Genomic DNA, 25,024 nt, shown 5'->3' on the forward strand with positions numbered 1-25,024 from the left:
AGGAGCTTGTATATCATGCCTTCTCTCCAGACTGTATCGTAGGCCGCTGTTAGGTCTATGAATGCGGCTGCAGTTTGAAGTTTTCGCTGGAATCCTGCCTCAATAAACGTGGTAAGTGAAAGAACCTGATCTGCGCAGCTTCTTTTGGGTCGGAAACCTGCCTGATCAACCGGTATTGTTTCAAGCATCTTTGGGCTAATCCTATTGTAGATAAGGCGCTCTAGAAGCTTAAACGTCACCGATAGTAGGGCTATTGCTCTGTAATTCCTAGGGTTATTATCATTTGGTTTCCCTGGTTTTAATATGACAATGACCTTCGTGCGTTTGAGTTCCTGTGGTATGATACCGGTCTTCATAATGTCCGTGAAAAAGTGGGCTATCCATTCTCTCGCACATTTGCCGCAGTTAATCTAGAATTCGGAAAGAATATTGTCAAAACCTGAGGCTTTTAATTTGTTAATTTCTTGATATTTTTTAACTTGTTAATTTCTTATAGCCTAATTTATGCTTGTTTATTAAACTAATCTGAAAATGAGGATATAATGATAAAAAACATGGCTAGTTGTTAAAGTACCTAACTTTTTTATTATCCAACATAAGCGACTCAATCGAAAAACCAAATATTAAAAAAACGTAAGGCTATAGTTTGGTTTTAATTTCAGTATTATATAAATGCTAGAGCATTCCACCGGATGTTGCAAACTTTAAGAAAAAACACAGTTTGATTGTTAGACTGCCGAACTTATGTACGTTAAGTCATAATGTAAACAGATAAATGAGACAGAGCACAAATTGGAAAAAATAGAAAAAACCATTGAAGCAAATTACGGTACAGGAGATATTTCAAAAAAGGTAAAACGAGTCCTAAGGAAGGAGTGCCTAGTACGCAGGAGGCAAAATATAAGAAAAGCAACTATTTATGTTTGCAACGCTTGCACTGGATCTACTGGTTTTTGTGTCAAGTGTTTTTTTAAATATCATTCGCCCTGTGATTTAAGTGTTGTATTTTTTGTTTTTTAATGCCATATCGCCAAAAATTACTGTAAATTTGACTTACACCCATGAGTATAATCAGCATTTCTAATGAGATTTTCATTAGAGTTGCCGGTTACACCCATGGGTGTATTTTTCTTAATGATCAAGTGTTATTACAATGTTATGTTATTACAAGTATTATGTACAATGACAATTTACCTGTCTTGCATCAATATTATAATAGCGATATCGTTAAAGAATAAGGAATATTGAAACATCACTTAAATCGGAGAGCAGGTTTAGGAAATTCGAGACATCAATAATGATCCATTTTTAAGGTGGTGCGTAAATTTCTTGGAGAAGGATATGCTATCAAGGTGGGAATAAATTGCAAACTGGAAAAATAATATAAACAAGGAAGAAAATTTTGAAAAATATATTTACATTGTAAAATGTATTACAAATTATTAAAAATACTGTTCAATTAACATTCATGTTTTTCAAGCACCTGATAAGCTACTGATATATTAACTGCTTGTCCATTTGATCCAGGTATGTCAGTTTTCATACACAATCCAACAATCTTGTGTCCCAACAATTTAAATTTAGCACTATTTGGAGACCCTTCCTTCGTTCCAAAACACTCTACATTCCCGTTTGATAAATAAAACTCTATGCAGTTGATTCCTTCTCCACCCCAAACGATAACTTTCTTTAAGAAGGTTTTTTTAAGATTCACGTAGTTTGATTCGCCGGTAGCTTTTCCAGTTTCCACACTGTCACCGTTTTGATACATTATTTTGAGTCCTCCTATTTTTGCTGCCCCTTCATTGGTTGTTGTTCTCCAGATGTATACGTAGATACCATTCATGACGTTCCTCTTTTCATTAATTATTCTAAAAAAATGGGGAGAAATTAATATAAAAATAATATAAATAAGATTGTATGGTTACAGATCAGTTTTTACAAAAAAAAACAATTAGGTACAACACTAAAATGCATTAGCTATAATAAAAAAACAGGTTTACACAGCACTGTTATCAATTATTATTCACAATTTTATTTTAGATTTTTTTTGAAAACGATTTCCAGATTGAAAATCTAAACGTCAAAACAAGATAGGTTATTTTTATTACAATTCATTGTGGTTGATTTATAGTATTAAATATTCAGTGACTAACGTTGTAACGTTACAAACGTCACATCTTTGCTATTTTATTTTCAAATAATTATTTTATTCTATTTTCTTTAATAGTTCTTTAATAATAATCCTCTTCTATTTGTTTTACCTTTTTTTCCCGTTAAAAATTGGTTGGCGCCCTCTTTCGGTATTTATAGGTATATCTCAACATTCTTGTTCTATCTCAGAATTCACATTCTTATTCAATCGTTCTGTGATTCATGACAGTGACTTCGCACTGTCGTTTCTCGTTTCAAATTTTAAGCCCCCACTCACCAACTCTGTCAATGTCAAGTGAACCCTTTCTCTTTGTCAAAATGAAGAATATTTTTTCATTAAATTCTAAAATCTACTTAAGGCAATGTCTGGCCTCATAGCCACATTTTCAAACAGACGTTCTTAATTGGGGTAAGTGTTTAAATATAAATGTACACATTTTTCTAAGCTTATATCCGTAATCTTTTTTATGTTCCTATCTAACCTTACTTTTCGTATGTAGTAATCCACAACTATTTAACTACTAACATTATTTTATACTATTCATTTTGTTTAACCTTGCCTTTCTGCAACATTTCTGGATTATTTCTTGGAATGGCAAGGACATCTTTCATTTATTCTTGGTGTCTAATGTACCTGTATGTATTCTAGTTTTCTGGACAAATAATAGAAACCTGAACAACCCTTTACTCCGTGGGAGGACTTCTTCAAGCTGGAGCCCCCAATGTCGCCGGCGATGCAGCGATAGTACATGGTATAGACTCCTAACAACCATCCAACACCTGTGGGCCTGGTGGCCAGAACATCCACGTCGCCAGAGCCCGTTGCAGAACAACAGCAAGACACCAAGAACCCGCAGACAGATACCAAGTGCCATCGATAAGTATAATCTCTGATCTGTAAAGTTTCGGCAAGCTTTTGTAAATTATTTTTTGATACTTTAATTATGTCTTTTATGAAAAATAAACACGATTAGTTAAATATTATTGTTTTATTGGCTCCATTCTGCATTTTCATTAAGTTGATTTTGATTTTGGTGAATAAATTAAATAAACATAATATTGTAGTTTCGCATTTAATTAATAAAAATTCAAATGTCCGCCTATGGTTTTTTTGTCAAAAAAGTTGACGTTTTTCAATTCTCTAGTAGTTTTTACGACAACATCAACCTTTTTGACAAGTAGTCATGGTTGGAATTTAGAATTTTTATTTATTAAATGCGAAACTACAATTTTATATTATTTCATTTATTCATCAAAATTAGCTTAAACTCAAACAAAATTAGTATGTCTGAATAGGTATTTTCAATACCTTTCAAATGATGTGTCACTTGTCATAAGATCCCATTTAAAATTATCTGTGACAGTGGCGCTGTAAAGTCATCTGTCACTATTACGTCACCTGTCATAACTAGTTAAGAAGCTTACGTCCGTTTGTTTCCTCCCTCCAAATTTCACTATTATAGGTATAACCGTTCAAAAGATACGAGGGGGGTACGGACTTTTGACTAGCACTGTATAGTAGTAATCGTTAAGAACAAATCAAAAATAAATACTCATAATAAATTTATTAAGTTAACGAATATATTGAATTTAAATTATGAATCAAAAAGTTTTAAAGTATAAAGATAATTTTCAGATGTTACTCTGGGGAAAATAAAAAACATTACCCAATGAATTGCAGTATTCATCACACTAAAATTAGTAATTTATAATTAATAATGACTACAGAGAATATCTCTGGAGAGAAAAAAAACAAAATAAAAAATTATTCAATGAATTTTAGTATTCATTAAACTGAAATTAAATAAGGTACTGTTATAACGTAACCAGTAAAATGGTACAGTATGTTTTTTTTTTTAATAAAATTTAATAATTAATATAATATACAGTTTTTGAGGGAAACGCTCAGGGGAATATTCAATTATCCAACATTGAATATTACCCAATGGATTTTAGTATCCATCAAACTAAAAATATTGGAGGGATAAATTTAAAATAATCGGAGAATCTGGAGACCTTGGTACTGTACATGGACCATACCAAAGGAGCGATTGAAACCATGTTGGCACGAACGCAGTAGCCCATAACCCACGGTTAAACCACGACAGCGCTCCTCAGAGACGACAATCCTATGGTGCCATGGACCCCCCGACGCCATACCCTGGAGACAATCTACCATTGAAGGAAGATCCAGTGGTACGAATGTACATCTGCACCAAAGCTCAGGCCCACAATAAAAAAAAATAATAACAAAGGGGACAATGCATCTGACATATTCAGATATGCATTGCTGAAGAATTCTGTCTTCAGAAATTCTTCTTCGGAAGTACAACGACTTCCTTTGCAAGACAACATACTATACACATAGTATGAAGTCTGATTTATATTTATTAAAGTCAAATCAAATAAGTATATACGTTAAAGGCAAATACATAAAGTAAGGCAAATATATAAAATAGAGATAATATCGCAAATAAAGGAATAGTCAAAATGAAGACTGTCGAAACAAAATGTTGAATGAATCTCAAAGAATATACCAAGTACTCTGAATAGGTTGAGTACCTAAAGTCAGGTAATAATAATAATAATAATAATAATAATTACCTGTGGGAGTTTTTTGTCAGTTCTTCTATCAGGCGCGGCCCCCTGCGAATGGGGGATGCTTTCTGGGTATTCGTAGCGCCAATACCCAGAGAGTAGCAGGAATACTTGCCGTGGAACAAAAACTGACACCTGGCAGTAGGTATAAAATGCACACCCATGAGAATGGAGAATAATAATTTGTGTTTAGGATCGCTGCCTGGGGATCGCCAGGGCACGTCTGGAGCCGGCGCTGGACGTGACAGCATGCGGGACGTCGGTGGCAGGGTGTTGAGGAGGCGGGCCCCTGTCATACAATCAGCTACAGCCCAACCACAACCACAAGCGAGCCAAATAACAACAAGAGCTCCACCCGCCGAAGGTGCTGCGCTGGATCATCAGCCGGCGCTCACTCAAGCGGGACGACCGAGGCAGCGCATGAAATGGACTGTGTCCATCAATGAAAGCATTTTGCGCTTCTATTATAAGGTGACAAACCTCGGTCAAGAAACGATCGGCTACAGACAACAGCTGTATGCCGAATTTTACAGGGAGTACCCAGATATTCAAGTATCGGAGCAAAGAGTATCAGATCAATACCGGGTAATCATAAGAAATAATCTTATCCCAGAGACTAGACGCGATGCCATCAAAAGCGAAGTCGAACGGGAGATTAATAACCAAGAGCTAGTTTTAGATCAAATCCCTAATGAAATCCTTGAGGAGCAGATTCCTGAGATTCCCATACCAGAAACTCAACCTGACAATACACAGCAGGAAAACAACGAGTGGCGCCATAGTCTAGAAAACGAAATGGCTCGTGCCGTACAAGAGTTTAATGGAACAAATCCACTTAGCAGACCACCGCTACCACGAATAAACTCTTGTAAGAAACTAGGTGCGCTGTTACAAATTGTGAACACTGAAGTCCTACCCAATTATGTCGTAGAAGCCCACACATTGGAATATCTGCATATGCTAATCTATTGTGCAGCAACAGCAATTGCCAATGTAATGGGCGTTAAGATCAGAACACGACGGGGTACTAATAACGGAAGGACTGGTAACAGAATTGCACCATGGGAAAAAAGACTTCTCGGAAAAATTGAATTACTGCGTAGGGATATTGGTCAAGTCACAGAATATATAAGAGGTGTAACAAGTAGAAAAGTCATTAAGAGAGCTGAAGAAATAATGCGGAGCACTGCAAGACACTCGAGATACGATCCAGAAAATAACACAGCCCAACAGTGTCTGGATACATTAAAACAAAAACTCTCCGTCTATTCAGGACGATTAAGAAGGTATAAAGTTAGTAACAACCGAAAATGTGACAATGCACTTTTTGAGAACTCTGAGAAGGCGTTTTACCGAAAACTCAATTCCACCGTAGAAAGTGTCGACAAGTCTTACCCAAGCCAAGAAGAAATTCATGAGTTTTGGGGAAATCAACTTTCCACGCCAGCTGCTTTTAACAACAATGCTGGCTGGATAGAAGATACGACGCACAACTGTCACCACTACGTCACTGCTAACTACGAACCATTCACGACTGAAGAAGTCTCAAATGTCATCAAAGAGCTTCATAACTGGAAATCTCCTGGACCAGACGGAGTTCAGAACTTCTGGCTTAAAAAGTTTTGGAGTATTCATGAGTGCTTATCAACGTTAATTAATCATGTTATTTCTAATCCGCAGGAATTACCATCATTTCTAACTCAGGGAACTACTTATTTAATACCCAAGGATCAAAATAACACCCAAGATCCATCCAAGTACCGCCCAATTACTTGTCTTCCAACTTTGTATAAATTGGTCACATCCTGTGTAACCCGGCGTATCTACCAACACTGTGCTCTAAACGATATCATAGAGCCTCAACAGAAAGGATGCGCTAAGGGTTCCATGGGTTGCAAAGAACAGCTTATCATCGATTCAGTCATTTCTAACCAGGCATTCACTAAAAAAAGGGACCTTTTTACTGCTTTTATTGACTATAAAAAGGCCTTTGATTCAGTACCGCATGAATGGCTAATAGATATTTTGAAAATATACAAAGTCGATGATAACATAGTGACCTTTTTAAGGCATATAATGAGAGATTGGAAGACTAAAATTCACCTCCAAATACCTGGTGAAAAAAATATTGAAACCGAAAATATCGCAATCAACCGGGGCCTGTTTCAAGGAGACTCGTTGAGTCCACTGTGGTTCTGTTTAGCTTTGAACCCCCTTTCCCAGCTATTAAACTCCACTGACTCAGGTTTTAGCATTAAAAGCAATAATACTGTAGTAGCGAAGCTCAATCATCTGTTGTATATGGATGATTTGAAAGTAATGGCTTCCACTCGAGAACACCTAGAAGAGATGCTAAAAACTGTAGAAACATTCTCTAATGATATTAGTATGCAGTTCCGTCTAGACAAGTGCCGTGTTTTGAATATAGTCAGAGGAAAGGTACAGCCCGGTGGATTCGATATGCAAAATGGCCAGAACATTCAGGCCATGGGCGATAACGATATGTACAAATATCTTGGAGTAAAGCAGGCGCGGAAAATTGACCATAAGCAAATGAAAACTGAGATAACTACTGAGTTTATAAGAAGGGTAAAACAGCTACTTCGTTCACAGCTTAACAGTAAAAATTTGTTTAAGGCACTGAACACCTACGCTTGTTCCGCGCTTAGCTATTCATTTGGTATTGTTAAGTGGACAAAAACGGATATAGAAAATCTTCAGCGAAAAGTACGAACACACCTCACAAAGGCACAAAAACACCACCCTAAAAGTGCAGTAGCGCGAACGACATTACCCCGGTATTTAGGAGGAAGAGGACATATGGATATAGGTGAGCAATTAGATAAACAGATTGCTAATTTAAGAACTTATTTTCAGATGCAGGCTGAGACATCTACTCTACACCGCGCAATTTGCGCAGTAGATGACACAACACCGGTCAAATTGAGGGAACCAGAAATGCGCATAAACCACCTTACTAAGGACGAAAAACTGCGCACCTGGATGGGTAAACCTCTGCACGGGCGACATCCCAATGAAGTTAGCCAAGACTATGTCGACAATATAGCGTCGAACTATTGGTTGACATCAGGAAAGATGTTCCCTGAAACGGAGGGTTCATTACTGGCAATTCAGGATCAGGTTATACCAACCAGTAATTACCTGAAATATATCGTCAAAGACCCTCAGGTTCAAAACGACAGATGCCGATATGGATGTCAAGCCCAAGAAACCATCCAACATATTACAGGGGGCTGCCAGGCATTTGCTGCAACTGAATACAAGGAACGGCATGACGCAGTGGGAAAAATCCTTCATCAAGAGATAGCTAACAAGCTGGGACTTCTCCAAACGGACCATCTCCCATATTATCAATACGTTCCTGAGAGTATGCTTGAGGATGGCAACTACAAGCTATACTGGGACCGCAGTGTGCTCACAGACCAAACAGTGGCACATAATAGACCAGATCTCGTACTAGTTAATAAATTAACAAGACAAACAACACTAATTGATGTGGCGATACCTAACAACAATAATTTACGTAGTAAATTTACTGAAAAGATCGCCAAGTATAGAGATCTGGAAATTCAAATACGGAGACAATGGAGAATGCAAAGTACGCAGACGATACCTATTGTTATGTCTACTACTGGAGTCATTCCGAAGACCCTCCTCGAAAGCATAAAAAAGCTGGGTCTCAATGAACATATCTATAAGACCATGCAGAAAGCTGTACTACTTGCGACGGCCAGAAGTGTAAGAAAATTTTTGGGAGATACACCTGCATTCCAAGTCACCTAGGGCTCGATAACACGGAAAGAGTCCCACCAGAGCTCAATCCTTTTGATACCGTAGGTATCTGGGATGAGTCAATTTTCCCCTCAGAGGGAGTGTGAGCCGTATGGCTAAATCTGGATAATAATCACATAACGATATGAGTAAAAGCATATAAATAATAAAATGCAAATGTAATTATTGATAAACACCTCAAAAAAATGTACTAACTGTACTGATATGTCAAATATGACTAAGTTCTACACAAAAGAGTTACAGTAACTGCATAAAACAAGGCCTAAAAGACTAAAAGTAGGTTAGTAATGAAAGAAAGATAATGGATACATAATAAATCTTATTCTCACTACACAGATTCATGTGATCTGGCCCATAATATCCTCAGAATATCATGTATCCTAGGAAAATAAAAACACTAGGTGTCTATGCAGCAATATATATGCCATAAACAACTTACAAGTGCCGGATGAGGCTTTTAATTGTATCAATATCAAAAAAATTACCCAAGGTGAAATAATACCAATCTAAACAAGGGTATTGTCAAATGAAAAAGGTTAATATGTTTATCATAATCAGACAAAATGCTATAATATAAAGATATACAATAAGAAATATTGCTTTACCATATTAAACAAAATTATTGAGACTCATCATCACTAGAATCAGTAACATTCAACTTAATATCTTGCACATGAAAATTGCCAAGGTCTTTACCATCTAGATCCTTAAGATTATATACCAAAGGAGATAAAACTTTATTTATAATACATGGAATAAATTTGGGAACTAATTTAGCAGAAAAATCATCCACAGCTTTTGAAAGAATGGTATTTTTCTTCCAGACTTTATCACCTACATGAAATGTTACATCACGTCTACGAAGATTGTAGCGTTTAGTGTTGATATTGTAAGAGTGACGTATTCTTTTCTGAACCTCATCAAAGATAGGAGACATATTCTCTAAAGGCTTGGGATCAAACAATTTATTATTGATGTTAACAATATTATTAGATGTTTCTTTAATAGCACCAAAGAATGAATCATCAACAGGAATGTTTCTAGCAAACGTCAAAAATGAAGGAGAAAATTGAGTTACTTCATGTTTAGCTAGACGAATGGCTTGGGCTATTTTAAAAATTTCCTTGTCCCAATCTTTATGATCGTCTTGGATGAAAGATCTGATTGCAGTAACAATCGTTTTATTAACTCGTTCAGTAGGGTTAATCTGAGGGAAGTATCTAGCATTATACCAAATTTTTTGTACCTTGTAGTTTTCCATCAAAGTTTTAAAATCATTGGAAACAAATTGTTTTCCATTATCAACTGCAAAGATTTGCGGTACACCAAAAATTAGAAAAATTTGATTTTCAATAAACTTGACAATAGCTTTAGAAGTAGCATTAGCCAAAGGATGTACCGGGTGTCCCAATAAGAATGGCTCTCGGCCATATCTCAGGAACCGTTTATAGTAGAGCTTTGAAATAAAAAATTTTATAACAAAAGTTGCCTCAGGAAAAGCCTGGAAATTATTTTCATAATTGTGGGACCACCGCTAGAGGGCGTAATTGAATATCGAAAATTAAAAAATCTAAATTTTACAAAATTTTCCCAATGAAGAGGCACTGGAAATCCGATCGTCGTATTCTTCATAAAATTCTACGCATATTTGATTTGACAAGTTTAGGTCTACCTTTGGAAATAAGAGGTGGGGGTGAGTGGGAACCTTGTTATGAAAAACTGGCTGTGAGTCCGGTTCTGCTTAATCAAATTTTGCAAACTTGGTCTTGTTGAAGACAAATCTTTTTCGTCAATGTAAAAGTTATGATTTCGAACCAACTTACTGAGTAATATGCCAGCTAGAAGGCGTTATTTAATTTTTTTCAGAAATCTAGTGTTCCTTGGAAAATATTAAATACAAATATGCATTTTTAATACCACATTTCAAAATTAGACAAAATTAGCAACAGAATAGCGAAAACCGCATGTTAATACCTTTTTTCTATCTCGAGATATCTTACAAAACGTGTAAATTTAAAAACATAACTGTTACTGTCACCGGTAAACGAAATTCATTAAAAGTAGTATGCTATGGAAACAACAAAGAAACATTTTCCAGCTGTCAACGTATATTAGGTCTTTTCAACGCTTCTCATTTGTTTCGAGCCTCGTTCATATCTCGTATATTAATATTATACACGGATTATACGGCATATGACAGAGGATCGAAACAAATGAGAAGCGTTGAAAAGCCCTATTACAAAGAAATAAAAACAACTATTTAGTGATGACATAAATTTTCAAATTTTTGCCCATCATTTTCGTTGCAAACATTTACTCTTTCAAGAGTAGATTGAACAGCAGTCTCAATTTCTGCTCTCGATATGCTTTGAATGGCGTTTAGTATTCTCTTGATAATGTATTCTAGAGTAGTGTATGATGGGCAACAATTTGAATATTTAGGTCGTCACTAAGTAGTTCTTTTTGTTCTGTGTTATATTTAATTTTAATAGTATTGTTTCTCTTTATATTGTTGTTTTAATTAATTCTATTTTTATACGTTGACATCTGGAAAATGTTATTTTGTTTTTTTCCACAGCACTACTTTTCATTAACTTAGTTTACCGGTGATAGTAACAGTTATGTTTAAAATTTACACGTTTCTCGAGATATCTTGAGATAAAAAAAAGGTATCGACATGCGGTTTCCACTATTCTATTGCGAATTTAATCTAATTTTATAAAGTATGATTAAAAATTCATACATGTATTTAATATTTTCCAAAGAAAACTAGATTTCTGAAAAAAATTAAATAACGCCTCCCAGCTGGTTTATTACTTATTAGGATAGTTCAAAATTATCACGATTACATTGAAGAAAAAGATCTGTCTTCAACAAGACCCAGTTTTCAAAATTTGATTTAGCAGAACCGGACTTATAGCCATTTTTTCATAACAAGGTTCCCACTCACCCCCACCTCTTATTTGCAAAGGTAGAGTTAAACTTGTTAAATCAAATATGCGCAGAATTTGATGAAGAATACAATAATCGGATTTCCAGTGCCCCTTCATTAGGAAAATTTTGTAAAATTTAGATTTTTTTATTTTTGATATTCAATTACGCCCTCTAGCGGTGGACCCACAATTATGAAAATAATTTCCAGGCTTTTCCTGAGGCAACTTTTGTTATTATATTTTTTATTTCAAAGCTCTACTATAAACGGTTCCTGAGATATGGCCGAGAGCCATTCTTATTGGGACACCCGGTACAAACATAAACTTTGTAAACCAGTCAACAACAACTAAAAGAAAACGATTTCCACTTTTAGATCTAGGATACGGACCAAGTAAATCAGCAGATAAAAATTGAAAAGGAAAATTAATATCACGATATTGTCCCATAAAACCAGCTAGAGGTAAGTTACTAGGCTTACAAGAAGCACAAACTTCACATTTATGAACATAGTTCACAACAAAAGATCTCATTTTACGCCAGTAATAAAGTTCTGAAATCCTAGAAAGGGTTTTAAAGACACCTAAATGAGCAGCTGTAGGATCATCATGATACATATGTAAAATTTCCTTCCTATGTGGAGCAGGAACAAAAATTTTCCATTCTGGAGTAGATTCAGAAAATTTAGATTTAGAAAAAACATGTTTATAAAGTACATTATCTTGAACCTTAAAAGCAGGATATAAATCAGGATTATCTGTAACTTTTGCTATCATATTTTTATACCAAGCATCTGTTTTTAAATCAGGCAAATTCAATAGAGAAACTTGAGATGCTTCAGGAATTCTTGAAAGAGAATCAGCTACTACATTCAAAGAACCACTACGATGAACAACAGTAAATTTGTGACAAGACAGTTTCATTATCCATCTTTATAATTATTAGTTAAGAGGAAACAGTAGCCATCAACAGGTAGCAACAAACGCGTTCCAAGATTACGGCTCTAATTTTGAATATTTTGTCGAGCTATTTGGCACATATATTCGTAATATAATAAAGAATGGCGGTACAGAGCCCAATTTCAGAAATATGTTAGTATGTGGAAATTACTCTATAACTAAATAAAATATTGAAAAAAGGAGCCTGTACCGCCATTAAGAAAGACAAAAAAATACACTTTCTTCAAATAAACTTTTTTGTTCCGTGCCTAGATTTTGTGTCACATTGGAACTACTAAAAATCGATTTTTTTATAACAAGAAATCGAACGTCGTTGACTTGTCAACATTTCGCGCCTATGTGTATAAAAATTATTGTTTTCGATAGTATAAACGTCATTGTCAGTGTCGAATTACCGACGCACTGTTGCCTCAGTTTTAAAAGTTCGCAGAACTTTCGCAATCTTGGACCGCGTTTGTTGCTACCTGTTGATCGCTATTGTGTGCTCTTAAGGTACTAGTACACTTTAGAAGACCAAAAATAAGCATTCTTTTCAAAACTTTTTTTCTCATAACCTTTATTAAAAATGAACATAAAACTTTTTACATGTTAATATCTAACTCTTAGAAAGTACAAAAAATATATCTTTTTATTTGTGCACGTACACTGATATTGTAGAGGGCGCCAAAGTGGAGTCCTCAAAAATAGATGGTGGGCAGTTAATCTCAGGATTGGGATCTCTGAAACAAAAAAACCGTACGGCATTTGAAAAAGGAAGGTTTCTTACGTGATAATTTACCACAATTTGGAAAAAAAATATTATTTTTTAACCATGAAAAACTAAAAAAAAAGTTCGATTTTTTCAAAATTTTTTTTCAAATTTCCGTAAAAATTTTTTTGAGGAATTTTTACTAACGGTGGTAAATTTTTAAGTAAGATACTTTTCTTTTTCAAATGCTGTACGAATTTTTTGTTTCAGTGATCCCAATCATGAGATTAACTGTCCGCCATCGGAACTACTTTTTTTTCGAAGCCTTGAGTTTGGCGCCCTCTACAATATTAGTGTACGTGCATAAATAAAAAAATTTATATTTTTTGTACTCTGTAAGAGTTACATATTAATATGTAAAAAGTCTTAACTTCATTTTTAATAAAGCTTCTAAGCAAAAAATTCTTGAAAAAATGCTTATTTTTGGTTTTCTAAAGTGTACTAGTATCTTACAAGGAGACATCAAGGAAATATTAAAAATGAAAACATTAACACAAAAACGTTAAATTTAGTTATCATAATAATTTTACTCCCAAAATATACAATATTCAGTGTGAAGTATGCAACAAGAAAATATCTGCAGAAGAAAATAATCAACAAACCATACTGATGGAAAAAGACGTAGAGGAAGAAATAAAATGTAGAAGATAACTATACCATTAATATTTAAGCTACACATCATTACAAGATAAAATAAATTAAGTATAAAGAAAAACAAGCAGATGTACGAAGAAAAATGTGTAAGAAAGGAAGAAATTTTTCTTGGGAAAGAAACTACTATCTAAGAAAAGATACTTATCTAGGGGAAATCAGAAGCACAGAAAGCTGGAAATTGATAAAAAATTTGAGAAAAAAATAATAATAAAAACGTAATAAAAAGCATAAAACCTGATGACTGGGAAAACTATTTCAAAGAACTTTTGGTAGAGAATAGAGTCAAACTTCGAGAATAGGAAAACCAAAGCAAAGATAGAATTGCAATAAGATTTCTTCTTCTTCTTTAAGTACCGTGCCCAAATTTTTAGGCGTGGGTAGCTTCCATAACAATTTGCCGATATCGTTCTCGATCTTGTGCGGCATGTAACAATTGATCTGCTGAAAAGCCAGTCCATTGACGAAGGTTTCGGAGCCATGAATATTTCTTTCGACCAATTCCCCTTTTTCCGTCGATCTTTCCATTGAGTATTAACTGCAGCATCCTGTATCTGCTACCTCTCATTATATGCCCCAGATATTCAAGTTTTCTCTTTTTTATCATCTTCATTAAGTCACCTTCGCCTTGACCTACTCTGTTTAAGACTTCTCTGTTTGAAATGCGTTGAACCCAAGATATTCTGAGCATTCTACGATACGACCACATCTCAAAGGCTTCTAATTTGTTCATCATGTTAACCTTCATGATCCAGGTTTCACATCCATATAGTAATACAGGATACACATAACATTTTAGGAACTTGATTCTTAGTTGTAAGTTCAGCTGAGAGTTGCTCAGAATATATCTAAGTTTCATCAATGCTCCTCTTGCAATTTCTATACGAGTTTTAATTTCTTCATCCGGATTTAGTGTCTCGTTTATCCAACATCCTAGGTATTTAAAATGGTTAACTTTTGTTATTGATTCATCATTGACAATTAGTTGCATAGGGCCGACGTCTTGTTTACTAACCACAAGTAACTTTGTCTTTGTTGCATTTATGTTAAGTCCGTTATTGGAGCATTGGAGCAATAAGATTTACAACAAAAGAATTTAAAAATGTATGTAAACAGCTGAAGAGGAACTAAGCACCTGGATAATGGGATATACCCGGAAAATTGTTTAAGAACGGGACGAACAAATTGTACGAACATCTTCTGCAAATATTTCAAGATTCCATAAACACAAGAGAAATCCCTATGGAATGGAAAAAATCATATTTCAGTACTATACAAAAAAAGGGTGATAAAAACAATAATTGTGAAAATTACTGAGGAATAGGTGTAACCGGATCTATGAGTAGAAATACATGGAAAGGTTTTGAAGGATCGAATCGGGAAAGAATATTTAGATTTTGAAGTAGAAAATCAAGCAGGATTTTAAACGTGTCGGTCCATTTTTGACCACATTTTCTACATAACCCAGATCCAGAATCTCCATAACCCAGAATCAAGAAATTAATATGTTGTTAGTCGATCTACGGAAAGCCTACTGAAGAAGCTGTGGCAATCAATGGAAATCACAAAAATTAATATAGATGTCAAAGTACTATACATTCAACTCATACCAAAAATAAAAACAGGAATATAATGACAACAGGATATGTACCATCAAACGCATTAAAGCAAGGATGTTGCCTGTCCCCAACTTTATTTAAAATATACCTCGAAAGTACTTTAAAAAGATGGAAACAAAAATGTAGAACAGGGATACCACTCACTAACACTTTGGTGTATATGCTCAACTTTGCAGACGATAAATAATGGCTCAATATTATGACGATTTAGACTATATGGCCCAAAAATTAATTGAATAGTATGATATATTGGATCTAGAGGTGAATAAAAAGAAAACCTATTACTTGTGCATTGAAGCAGGACAAAAAGATGTCATATTAGACGACATGACCACGATAAAGCCCTGCTAAGACTACAAATCCATGTATGAATATTTCGCATGGTGGAACAGTAGACAAAGCCGTAAGAGAAAAAATAGGTCAGGTAAGAAAGCCATCACAAATAATGTTAAACAGCATTTTAAGGGACCAGTCCATCAGCAAAGTAAATAAAAAGAGGATATATGAGACTATAGTGAAAAGTATCACTCTCCAGAGCTGTGAGGTCCATATCATACATACCTCTGAGAGAAATAACACTGGCAACGCTGAGAGCAACGGAAATGTATTTTGGCAGAAGAGCAGCAGAACGATCTAGAAGTGAAAGGAAACCAACGAACACATCAGAGAAATAATGGCAATCAAACTAACAATTACGGATGACTTATCAACGAGACAACTCATCTGGTTCGGACATATACAAAGAATGTATTAACGACGAATACCAAAGGAAATACTAAAACGGCAATCGACATGTAGTAGTAACAGTAGTATAGTCAATTTGATACGTTACGCTGAAACTTCTTCGAAAAAAGAAGAATTTTAAACTGTCACAATTTATGACACAATTTAAAGACACAATATTAGCGTTCTATATTGTTACACAGTCATCAGAGAGCCATCTTCTCTGTCGCCTGCGTGGGTAATTTTAATCTGGCGCATCCAAATCGCGGAGGCAGGCATTTACCGCTTTAGAAGTCCTGATTGGGACTCCGTTTAGTGGTGTATATACAGATTCTGTCAAGGGATATGGGTGAAGATCACAAGGGTGGTGACGGTATAGAAGCTCTTTGGTTCGGTAGCAATTTCGACAGATCCAGCTTTTAGGCGTAGTAAAGAAGCACAGCAACATTATGGGCAAGAATGGGCAGCGGTATTCCTCACAGGATCGACTGAAATTACAGTAAGAAAGCAAAGTGGGACTACTCAATTAATCCTGTTTCTTCTCCTAATTCGCCAATAGTATTTTATTATATCAAGAAAAGATGAAAAACGTTTCTCGGTTCCAGGAAGGTATTAAATCACCAGTAGTCCAGGGCGCATTTTTGCAGAAATTGCTTCAAAATAACTCAAATAATAATATTTGAGTTATCCTCCCACTCAAAATAGTCCGGAACATTGTTTAAATAATCAAAATGTCAAAATATAAAGGAAAAATTCGATTTTTTTATTGGTTTTTTGATTATAACTTGAAAACTGTTCATTTCTGAGAAAATTTGTACTAACATAAAAGTTGCGTAATTAAGTATCCTACAATATAGAATTGGTTAAAAATTTAAAAAATGGTCATCCTTGTTGCAAAATAGCAATAATTGCGAAAAAAACCATACAAAAACAAGTATTCGCATTTTACGTTTTTCAACCATTTATGCTATACTTGGGACCTTCATATTTTACCCAGAAAAACTTTATGATATACTAAAACAATACTGTAAATTTCATTAAGATCGGTTTAATAGATTTTGCAGAATAAATTTTGCAAAAAAAATTCATTTTTTAAAATGTTGCAGGACCGAAAATAAAAAAGATAGCAAGTTGAATTTTTTTTTGCTTATAGAAGTGTACTGTACCTTTTATTAATGCAAAATTAAAGTCGAATAATTACTACGGCGTCAGGAAATTTTTTAAATAAACATAAATTTTTGGTGCTACCTGCAGGACAGCGGTGTTCGATTCACACAAGTTGATTTCCACCAAAATTTCTTCCAATTTTATCTATTATATTATTTTCTTACTCTATATTTTGTTGTATTTTAATATTTTAAGTCCACAAAAATCAAACTAATTTTATTATTGTTTGTGAAATATTGTTTAAACAATTTAAAAATAATAAACTTTTATTCTCTAAGTTAAAATATATGAACAAAGAAAGTTTTTTCTAAAAAAAGTGTTATTCCAAAGGATAGGGTATGTGGTTTTATTTTGCAATAAACAAATTTACTTATTTATATCGAAATGTAATAAAAATTAAAATGTATCAATCATTATCAAAGGTCATTGGAATGCCCAATCAGAGCAAACTATCCACTGTCCTGCGCGTAGCACCAATAACTAATGTTTATTTTAAAAAATTTCCTGACGCCGTGGAGACAATCGATTCTAGTTTTGCAAATTGCAAATGAAAGGTACAGTACACTTCTATAAGGAAAAAAAATTTCAACTTGCTATCTGCTTTATTTTCAGTTCTGTAACATTTTGGAAAAATGAATTTTTTTGCGAAAGCTAGGTTGCAAAATTTATTTTGCAAAATTTATTGAACAGATCTTAATGAAATTTACAGTATTTTTTTACTGTATCATAAAATTTTTCTGGATGAAACATGAAGGTCCTAAGTATAGCACAAATGGTCGAAAAACGTAAAATGCCAATACTTGTTTTTGTATGGTTTTTTCGCAATTATTGCTATTTTGCAACAACGCTGACTATTTTTTAAATATTTAACCAACTCTATGTTGTAGGAAATTTAATTATGCAACTTTTATGTTTATGCAACTTTTCTCGGAAATGAAACCTTTAAAAGTTATAATCAAAAAACGAAGAAAAAAATCGAATTTTTCCTTCATTTTTTGACATTTTGATAATGTTCCGGACCTTTTTGAGAGGGAGGATAACTCAAATATTATTACTTGAGTTATTTTCAAGCAATTTCTGCAAAAAAATTGAGTCACGTCTCAACGTCCAAATGTACTAATATTTTTACAGGTGCGCTATGGTCTACAGAGGAAGCGAAGTATTACCGGCTTTTTGTAACAAAATTAAGAAGCAGAAATTTCTACATAAAGAACGTACTGATGGATAATGCCATAAGTGAAATGAAACGGCTACATATTGATATTTTACAGAATATTAACACAAAACAAAGTAAACAATCAATTGCGTTTGTTATATCAGTCATAGTAATGATAATGTTAATTCTGTAACACAAAATAATGAGAGATGGGAATACCGATAGATCCTGGGAATAAACAGTAGAAAGCGAAAAATCTCAGATAGCTTACGAAATTTTTAGAATATAACGGATAACATAATCGTTGGTTAGAAATAAGTTATAGCCTCCTCGGTCCATAGGTCCAGCCGGCTGGACAATGTTTACTAATTTATTACACGGTTACTATACGGGTTGGGCATCGCTGCGTCCTATATTGCAGCATATTAGACTTCCTATTTATCAGTCAAATTTACTCATTTGAAAAATTCGACAACAGCGCCTACCTCGGTAGTTTGTTGTTACATGTGGTGAAACTTTTTAAGTTATGATGGCGGCTCCACAAAAATACAGTAAGTTGTAGTGTTTTTCTGTACTTTAAAGTATTGATTGTTTTTACTGTATGTTACTTGATGATTGGACGTATTTGTGGTAAATATATATTTGAAAATAATTACAACTGGACACGTTAGCGGTCCTCTAAACTTTTTGTCCAGCATGTTGGACATTGGGACTTAGTTAGCCAAATATGTTACCATACTCACATTTTTTAAGTTTAGTTACAGATAGTAAAAGGATATTGATGGAAAGTGCATTGGAAGCTATTTTGACAGATAACGATTTTTTCGTCAGTGAAGATAGCGATAATGATCAAAGGAAATGGATTAACAGGAATTTAAGCTGTATGTTGGAAGGTCACTAGCTCTAGGTGGTAAGCCTGCAAGTGGGAGATAAGCTGGTGCGTCTATTTCAAGAAAACCGGAGACATCTGAAGATGAGGTTCCCATAATTCTTGTAAAAAGGTCTACAGTTTTCCAGTTACCGCCTATAGATGCCATGACCATTTGCCAATATCCTATGTCAGCAATAGAAATTCTTATCGCGTTGCCTAAACCTCTTGGATGAACTAAGAAGACGAGATTCTTTGGTACAGAATGCAAAATGTATATGTGTATTTCTCCTGAACTAGAATGTTTTTTCAGTTTCATACTTAAATTATATGAAAGCTAAGTCCTGATGTCCATTATGCTGGACATGTCATATTGTGTTTGTCAAATAATTTTATTATAGTTTTTATAGATTTTCGTTTATTGTTTTCACAAATTGGGAGAGAAAATAGAAAATATTGTTAAAATAATAAAAACTTTTTTCTTGGGGCTGAAGAGGTTAAACATAAAAATCGCTCGAATAAGGATTAATCGATAAATAATGTAGAGATAGATATAAATAAAAGAAATCATCGTAACGTACCTAGGCTGTAGTGGTGGTGATACGTCATCTGTAACTAGCTGATAATACAACTGTGGACTGGGTGTACCAAAGTACGCAGAATAGGTAATGACGCCATTATAGAAAATTTTTTTCTTATCAAGTAGGCTCCTCCAGAATGGAACATATTCTTCTCCGTTAATGCCACACCAAGTGCGAATAGTTGCCAAGATGTTATAAATAAGTTCCTGGTCGCAAGTTCTATATTCAAGATGAAATTTGTCTTCAAATGTTTTCGTTATATGAGCCACTGAACCAAGATAGGGATCATTGATCAGTTTTTCGGAGAACTGGATAATTCTTCCGATCTGTTCGTCATTTAGTCCAACCTCTCTATGTCTTTCACAAGCAATGGTATATAAAAGAACCTTAAAGTTAACTGTTGCCGAGTATAAAGGTAACAAGTGGAAGTTAAGGTCAATATCTGAATCTCCGCAATCAGAGAACTTCTTTTCCAAGAATACGAGTTGTTCTGCCATTTTAATGAAAAACTCAGCTTTTACAACGGAAGGTTGGAAGGAGTTTATTTGCGATTGGAGTAGACTCAAATTTTCTTGTACAAGCAAAATATCTTCTCTTAGAATTTGTTTGATTCTTTTTTGCGTCGCTTCATTTAGTAAAAAAACTATCTAAAAAATAATTATAAATAAGTTATGTAGTTCTTGTTTTATGATGTGAAATGCTTTGTGAACTGATTTAGTTATTTTTGTACACGATATTTCTTTAGAATATGTAATCTAAAATGGAGGCTTTGATTAAAAATAAGGAGATTTGACGCAAAAAGCCTACTTATTTCTCCTTACGTAGCTACAGATGTTTATTTTAATAATTTAGAAAGGATTTTGACCAATTAAAATTTTTACCAAATAAACAATTAAGCTCCCAAAGTGGATAGTCTCAGCAATTCTAAATACATCCTGTTATTATATTTCACTTTGGAGGCAGTTAAAATTGTAATGAACGAGTGCTCCTTTGGGGGTGCTATTAGAACATTATGATAAAATTCGCAGGTACTATTACTACACAAGAAATTAGGCAAACACAAACTCGAAAATTACATATCAATAACCCTGTTACCACATCCGTACAAACAGCTTACCAAAATAATTACCAATAGACTATCAAATACATTCGATAGTTAACAGCCTCTTGAACGAGAGGGTCTCCGCAAAGGCTATAAACATAGAACACCTACAGACAATAAGGACACTTATCGAAAAGTGTGAAGAATACAATGAACCTCTTTATTTGGGATTTGTGGATTACAATAAGGCATTCGATTCCACAGAACTCTGTGTCATATTAGGCGGAATAAATAACGCAAGGATTGATTCCAGATACATAATACTCCTAAACTTGTTAACCAAATCCCTGACGCGGTGGAGGAAGAACCTGATATACTTGAAAATGAAGTAAGACTGGCGATCAGTAAGCTCAAATATAATAAAGCACCAGGTTCAGATATGATAACAGCAGATATGCTCAAAACCACAGAAGAAACTGGCATAAAATTACTTCATCGTCTCTGTAACCAAATATGGTATTCTAAGCAGTGGCCTGAAGACTGGACAAAATCTACAATAACGACAATTCATAAAAAAGGCAGCTTCCATAAATTCGACAATTATAGAATTATTTCTATTATATTCTCTCATATCACATGCTAGTAAAATAATACTACATAATAATATCAATAAAAGACTAAAAACATTCCTTTAAAGAGAAATTTCACAAGAGCAAACTGGATTTACCAAAGGTAGTAGTAGGTATGGAGGTACCTACTCGAGAACACCTGTTGAATATAAGACAGATAATAATCAAAAAATCTAGGGAATTCAATATTCCACTGTACAGGGTTATTCAATATATTTTGACCCCCCGGTAAACTGCTTTATTTACAGAATTAGAAAAAAATGTAAAATACAAAAGTTATTTGATTTTTAAATTAGAATTTTTTGACATATATATCATACTAGTGACGTCATCCATCTGGGTGTGATGACGTAATCGACAATTTTTTTAAATGAGAGTAGAAGTCGTGTGACACCTCATTCGAAACCTTATTCAATTCTCTATTCAGTAATGTAAACATTAAGCTAATTATTTATACGAGGTGTTCAAAAAAAATTAATTAAATTAATTGACTCAAAAAGAAGAATGTATGTAATTTATTTAATTTAAAATATCTTCTACTGCTATTAGAAAACAGAAATAATAGTTTATCGCACAAATAAACATTGCTTTTTGTTAAAATTCAATGTTCAAACTGCCAAGAGGTAGATGGGTGGCTGCTTGAACATTGAATTTAAGTGAAAAGTAATGGTCCAAGAGCTGTGAGACATTTTTGAGTAGGTATTTTAGGCAACCTGAAAATTTTTCAGGTGACTCTTCCATGATAGCCTAGTACAAAAATGCCGGTCTGGCTGGAAGGTAGCGGTTATTTACCCCAAAAATCCCACCCAAAATTAAACAAAAGGGAAAAATTGTTATTACAAAGAATATCATTGACGTGACTTTAAAGTAAATTTAAATATTCAAATATAAAGAAAATAAAGCAGCCAGGCGATTGTAACTCTGCAAGATACTTGCATGGGCGTCCCAGGATTATTTTCAGGGGATGCATCTGAACTTCAGAAAATTTCATCTAATCTGTACAAACTATTAACGAGTATAAAATATACAACTATACATACATAGCTACGTATATTCCTTCCGGACAGGGAGGTGCAATTGATATTTTGACAGGGTATTTTTTAATATTAAAAATAAATATTCTAAAAAAGACAGGTTTTTTTGGTGAAATTTTCCAACTGCCATGTGATCAAACAAATTACGCGTGCATATAAATGCGCTATAGGTAAGCAGCAGTGTGAGAAAGAGCGTATACCGATAGCTGTTTGCGTCCTCTGTTCTAGCGGAGCGAGTCCGTTCGCTCGAGAAAAATCACGTGACCTGGCGATACCCATGCTGTTGTACCTCGAAACGTTAGAGTAATTATTATAGTTTTTTAAGTACCTTTTTCTTAATTAAAGGAAAATAATACGTACTATACAATAGATTTTGCAAATATGATAGAAAAAGACAAATTTATTATTATAAATATATAGATAGAAAAGTATAAAACTATAAACTAAATAAATTCTTTGTCCGAATCTTGTACTTCTTCTTCAAACTCCTCATCTGAGCTTAAATATCCATTCTCTTCTTCTTCGTCAGACTCCCTCGAGACTCAGATTCCTCTTCTACATGATCTGTAAATACAGTGGAACCCCGATAAGTCGGCCCCCGTTAACCCGGAACTCCGGCTAACCCGGACCGATTTTTATCAGACAAACATTTCAACAATAAAAATGTATTGCTGTTACAAAATCTCGTGAACCTAATTCATTCATTTGGTGACGTCAATATACGAACGAAACGATTGAATCCGACATTACTGAAAATATCAGGGTGGAGATGGGACCCTGTCGCGCAATTCGCAGCAAATAAAATGGTCGTATGTTTTTGGCTTCATTTTATTTCGGTTATACATACGCATTTTCAAGGTTCACGAGGTTTTGTACCAACTCTATGTAATATAGTATTTGAGAGATAATGGGTATTTGTGTAATTTGAACTACATATACCATAGTAAAAATGACTCATGGCACACCACATTCACTGTCGTGTTATCGAAAACAACAGGCACCTGTATTATCCTTTATTTATTTGAAACTGTCTTAGCATTGTTTAGAAAAGACTATTAAAATTATGTTTTTAACAATGATCTTAGTCATCACTGTTATTAAATAACATAACATCAGAGACGGTATTGTGTGTAGTAAAGTCGTATTGTTCGCTTCCGTTCTGTAATCGTTCGTAAATCTATTCAGATTTTGTTTGCGTGTTTTTTGTCTATAAGGGCAACAAAACGTAAAAATGTTGTAGTGACAATGGAAAAGAAACTAGAAGCATTAAGTAGAATTGATAAAGGTGAATCTTGCAGCATTATATGGTGTCGGTACATCTACAATATCGGATTGGAAGAAAAACAGAACTAAAATCGAAGAATTTTTTTTTCAAAATGATAACAAAAGACAGTTTGGACAATCGGTGCAAAGCTAATAAAGCTAAGAATGAGACTCTTGACGACGCTTTGTATGTGTGGTTTTGTGTGGAATGCGAATGTGGTTTACCAGTGTCTGTGTGACAATTATAACGGAGTTTATCTGTAAGCATACCATATTTTATTAATTTTTACCATCTTCTCCGGCTAACCCGGATTTTCGATAACCCGGATCGGCCGCGGTCCCGATTAATCCGAGTTAACGGGGTTCCACTGTAGTTGTAATATGCATTTAGAATTAATTAAAAATTAATTAGTGATTAATTAATTGAGTTCCTACGTATTTTCTGTCCTTTTATACGGAGTCGAAGCCTGCACAATTACGGGCGCATCTGAAAAAGACTTGCTATCATTGTTGAGATGTGGTGTTATCGAATAATGTAAAAAAATATCAGTGACACAACACGTAACAAACACGGAAACATTAAGAAAGATGAAAAAGGCAAAAGAAATACTCAACACTCTGAAGGAAAAAAAATGAGCTACTCATATACTAAGAAATAAAAAACCTGATGTGATTGGTTATATCATGAAAAGTATTAAGTATTGGTTATCTAAGTAAGAATACGTAGCAACTCAATTTATTAATCACCAATTAATTTTTAATTAACTCTAAATACATATTACAATTATTTACAGATTAGGTAGAAGAGGAATCTGAGTCTCGAGGGGAGTCTGACGAAGAAAAAGAGAATGAATATTTAAGCTCAGATGAGGAGTTTGAAGAAGAAGTACAAGATTCGGACACAGAATTAATTTAGTTTATAGTTTTATACTTCTCTACCTATGTATTGTTATGATCTACTTTTATATCAATTAGTCTTTATTTGATTACTCCAATTAATTATTTAATCAATTATCCATTTGTCACAAATCATACAAAAAAATTAAGAAAAAATCTCAGGGTGCCCTTTTATAATAAAAAAAAAATAT

At 34.1% G+C, this 25,024-nt stretch overlaps 1 protein-coding gene across 1 annotated transcript in view; it reads right to left on the reverse strand.

The window, feature by feature from the left end:
• Window positions 1-1,396: 1,396 nt before the first annotated feature.
• LOC114332968 (uncharacterized) overlaps window positions 1,397-25,024 on the reverse strand; it is a 59,603-nt gene continuing 35,975 nt past the window's right edge. Inside the window, exons 4-5 of the mRNA XM_028282776.1 lie at window positions 19,969-20,615; window positions 1,397-1,871 (exon numbers count right to left, since the gene is read on the reverse strand). Of these exons, the coding sequence (XP_028138577.1) occupies window positions 1,460-1,871; window positions 19,969-20,615 (1,059 nt within the window). The 3' untranslated portion in view covers window positions 1,397-1,459. The remainder of the gene's footprint in view (window positions 1,872-19,968; window positions 20,616-25,024) is intronic.

The sequence above is a fragment of the Diabrotica virgifera genome, chromosome 1, assembly GCF_917563875.1.
Source record: "Diabrotica virgifera virgifera chromosome 1, PGI_DIABVI_V3a".
Lineage (NCBI taxonomy): Eukaryota > Metazoa > Arthropoda > Insecta > Coleoptera > Chrysomelidae > Diabrotica > Diabrotica virgifera.